Source organism: Orycteropus afer, unplaced genomic scaffold (assembly GCF_000298275.1).
Source record: "Orycteropus afer afer isolate SDZICR_OR568_19922 unplaced genomic scaffold, OryAfe1.0 scaffold00527, whole genome shotgun sequence".
Lineage (NCBI taxonomy): Eukaryota > Metazoa > Chordata > Mammalia > Tubulidentata > Orycteropodidae > Orycteropus > Orycteropus afer.
The window spans coordinates 144843-147526 of NW_006922114.1; the positions used below are offsets into that span (position 1 = coordinate 144843).

Consider the following 2684-nt stretch of genomic DNA (forward strand, 5'->3'; position numbering starts at 1 on the left):
ACCATGTGTAACTGAGTAGTGCTGCCCCAAGGGTTTCCTAGGCTGAATCTTTATGGAAACAAAATCTGTTCTCCTGTGAAGCTACTAGGTGGATAGCATCTATGTGCTTTAACTGCTACATCCTATAGGGCTTCTGCCACCTGGACCTCTTGTTAAAGATCGTTGCTGTTAGGTGCCATTGAGTGGGTTCTAACTCATAGCGACCCTGTGTGCAACAGAATGAAACACTGCCTGGTCCCATGCCATCCTCACAGTCATTGCTATGCTTGAGCTCTTTGTTGCAGCCACTGTGTCAGTCCATCTCGTTGCGGATCTTCCTTTTTCACTGACCTTTTCCTTTGCTAAACATGATGTCCTGCTTCAGGAACTGGTTCCTCTTGATAACATGTCCAAAGTGCTTGAGACAAAGTGTCATCATCCTCACTTCTAAGGATAGAATTCCTTCCAAGACAGATTTGTTCATTTTTCTGGCAGTCCATGGCATTTTCAGTACTCTTTACCAACACCATAATTCAAAGGCATCAATTCTTTGGTCTTCCTTATTCATTGTCCAACTTTGACCTTTCTGTGAGGGAATTGCTCTGCAGCTAGAAGATGAGGTATTCTGCTTTGGTAAAGATTTACACCCTTGGAAACCCTATGGGACAGTTGTATTCTGTCCTGTAGGGTTGTTATGATTCAGAATTGACTCGTTGGCAGTGGGGTTTTTGGTCCTCTTCTGAATCCACCTTGAATTTCTGGCAGTTCCTTGTCAGTGTACTGCTACACCTGTTTTTGAATTATTTCAGCCAAATTACTTGCATGTGGTATTAATGATACTGTTGGACAATTTCTGCATTCCATGGGATCACATTTTTTTTGGAATGGGCATAAATATGGATTTCTTCCAGTTGGTTATCCAGGTAGCTGTCTTTCAAATTTCTTGGCATAGATGAGCAAGGACTTCAACTTTGCCTCTGTTTGTTGAAACGTCTAAATTGCTACTCCATCAATTCCTGGAGCCTTCTTTTTTTGCCAATGCCTGCAATACAACTTGGACTTCTTCTTCAGTACCATTGATTCTTGATTGTATGCTCCGTCCTAAAATGGTTACAGGTCAATCAGTTCTTTTGGTACAATTACTCTGTATTCCTTCCATCTTCTTTTGATGCATCCTGTGTTGTTCACTATTTTGCCCATAGAACCCTTTAGTATTAAAGATTATGGGGGATTTAATACCTGCAGTCTGTTGGGGGATCTACTTCCATAGTGATACCTCCATGGAAACCCAAGGAGGTGTTGCTATGAGTTGGGTTCAACTTGATGGTAGTGAGTTTGCTTTTGTTACTGCATTAAAAAGCAGCTCTCCCATCAAGCTCAATTAGCATAACATACTACACAGAAACATTATTCCACATCCTACTTTGGCAAGTAGTGACTGGGATCTTAAAGGCTCGCAAGTGACCATCTAGATGCAATGATGGGTCTCTCCTCATCCAGAGCAAAGAAAAATGAAGAAAACCAAAGACTCACGGAAACAATTAGTCCAGTGGACTAGTACACCATGCGATCATCAGCCTATACAACTATGAGACCAGAAGAGCTAGATGGTGCCTGGCTACCACTATCAACCACTCGGAGGGGCATCTATGTAGGAGATCCTGCATAGACTGGGAGAGCAATGTGGAACAAAACACAAAATCATTGGGGAAAAAGAAAAAGGATAACGTTTGCTCATCTGATAGAGCTTGGTGAAACCCCTGAGACTATGGCCCCTACCTGCCCTTCAGGTCTGGAATTGAACTCACTACTGTGGCTTCCAGCCAAACAAAAGACAGGCATATGATCTGAACATTTACATCAGGTAGATACACTCCTTGGAGAGATCGTTCAGTCATGGGAGAATAGAAGGGCTGTGTGTGCACAGGAAGACAGCTGGGGGGGGGCAGGAGAGCATGGGAGGGAAGGACATAGGGAAGCGGTAAGTATAGGGAGGAAGTGGGAAGAGAGCTGTTGCATTGTGGGAAACTGCAGTCAATGTCAATGTGTATGAACTGTATGGAAAATGAATTTGGCCTGTAAACTTTCACCCAGATCACAACAAAAATTGAAAAAAAAGAAAGGCTCCCTTTTCCCATTTTTGTATTTTTCAGTGCAACTGTCACAGCAACAGTATGTGCCTTGGAGGGATGAGGAGGTTTCTGTTACTGTATGCTACACAGCAAGGACAAGCAAAGGCCATAGCAGAAGAGATAAGTGAGCAGGCAGTCGCACATGGGTTTTCTGCCGACCTCCACTGCATCAGTGAGTCCGACAAGGTAGGAGCTATCTCTTTTTAGGCGTTTTCTGCGTTTATGCTGTTAATATACAAAGGCAAACACTGGGAGCCACCATAGTACTTTTCTTAAGACAGCCAAGGATTTCTTTTATCCCTAGTAGTGTAACGGTTCCTGCTGGCTTTTTATTACATGAAAATGGACATTTTAATGGGTGAGCCATTCTGACAAGCCAAAGGAGGTGCTGCTGTTCATGGCTGGGTTCTCCCCTATAAACTCGAGTGGTGTAGGTGACTGAAAACAAGTGAAGTTTGTGTACACTCAGCAGTGCGAGGGGGCCTTGTGTGTCTGTGTGTGGGCACACATATGTGCGTGTGTTTCCCTTCATTATCCTCTGCCATGTTTTCCCAAAGGAAGGACCTTGCCATT

General features: G+C 43.6%; 1 protein-coding gene across 1 annotated transcript in view; it reads left to right on the top strand.

Moving 5' to 3' along the window:
• Window positions 1–2168: 2168 nt before the first annotated feature.
• Window positions 2169–2684, top strand: part of MTRR (5-methyltetrahydrofolate-homocysteine methyltransferase reductase) — a 104860-nt gene continuing 104344 nt past the window's right edge. The window contains exon 1 of the mRNA XM_007955664.1: window positions 2169–2297. Coding sequence (XP_007953855.1) covers window positions 2169–2297 — 129 coding nt within the window. The remainder of the gene's footprint in view (window positions 2298–2684) is intronic.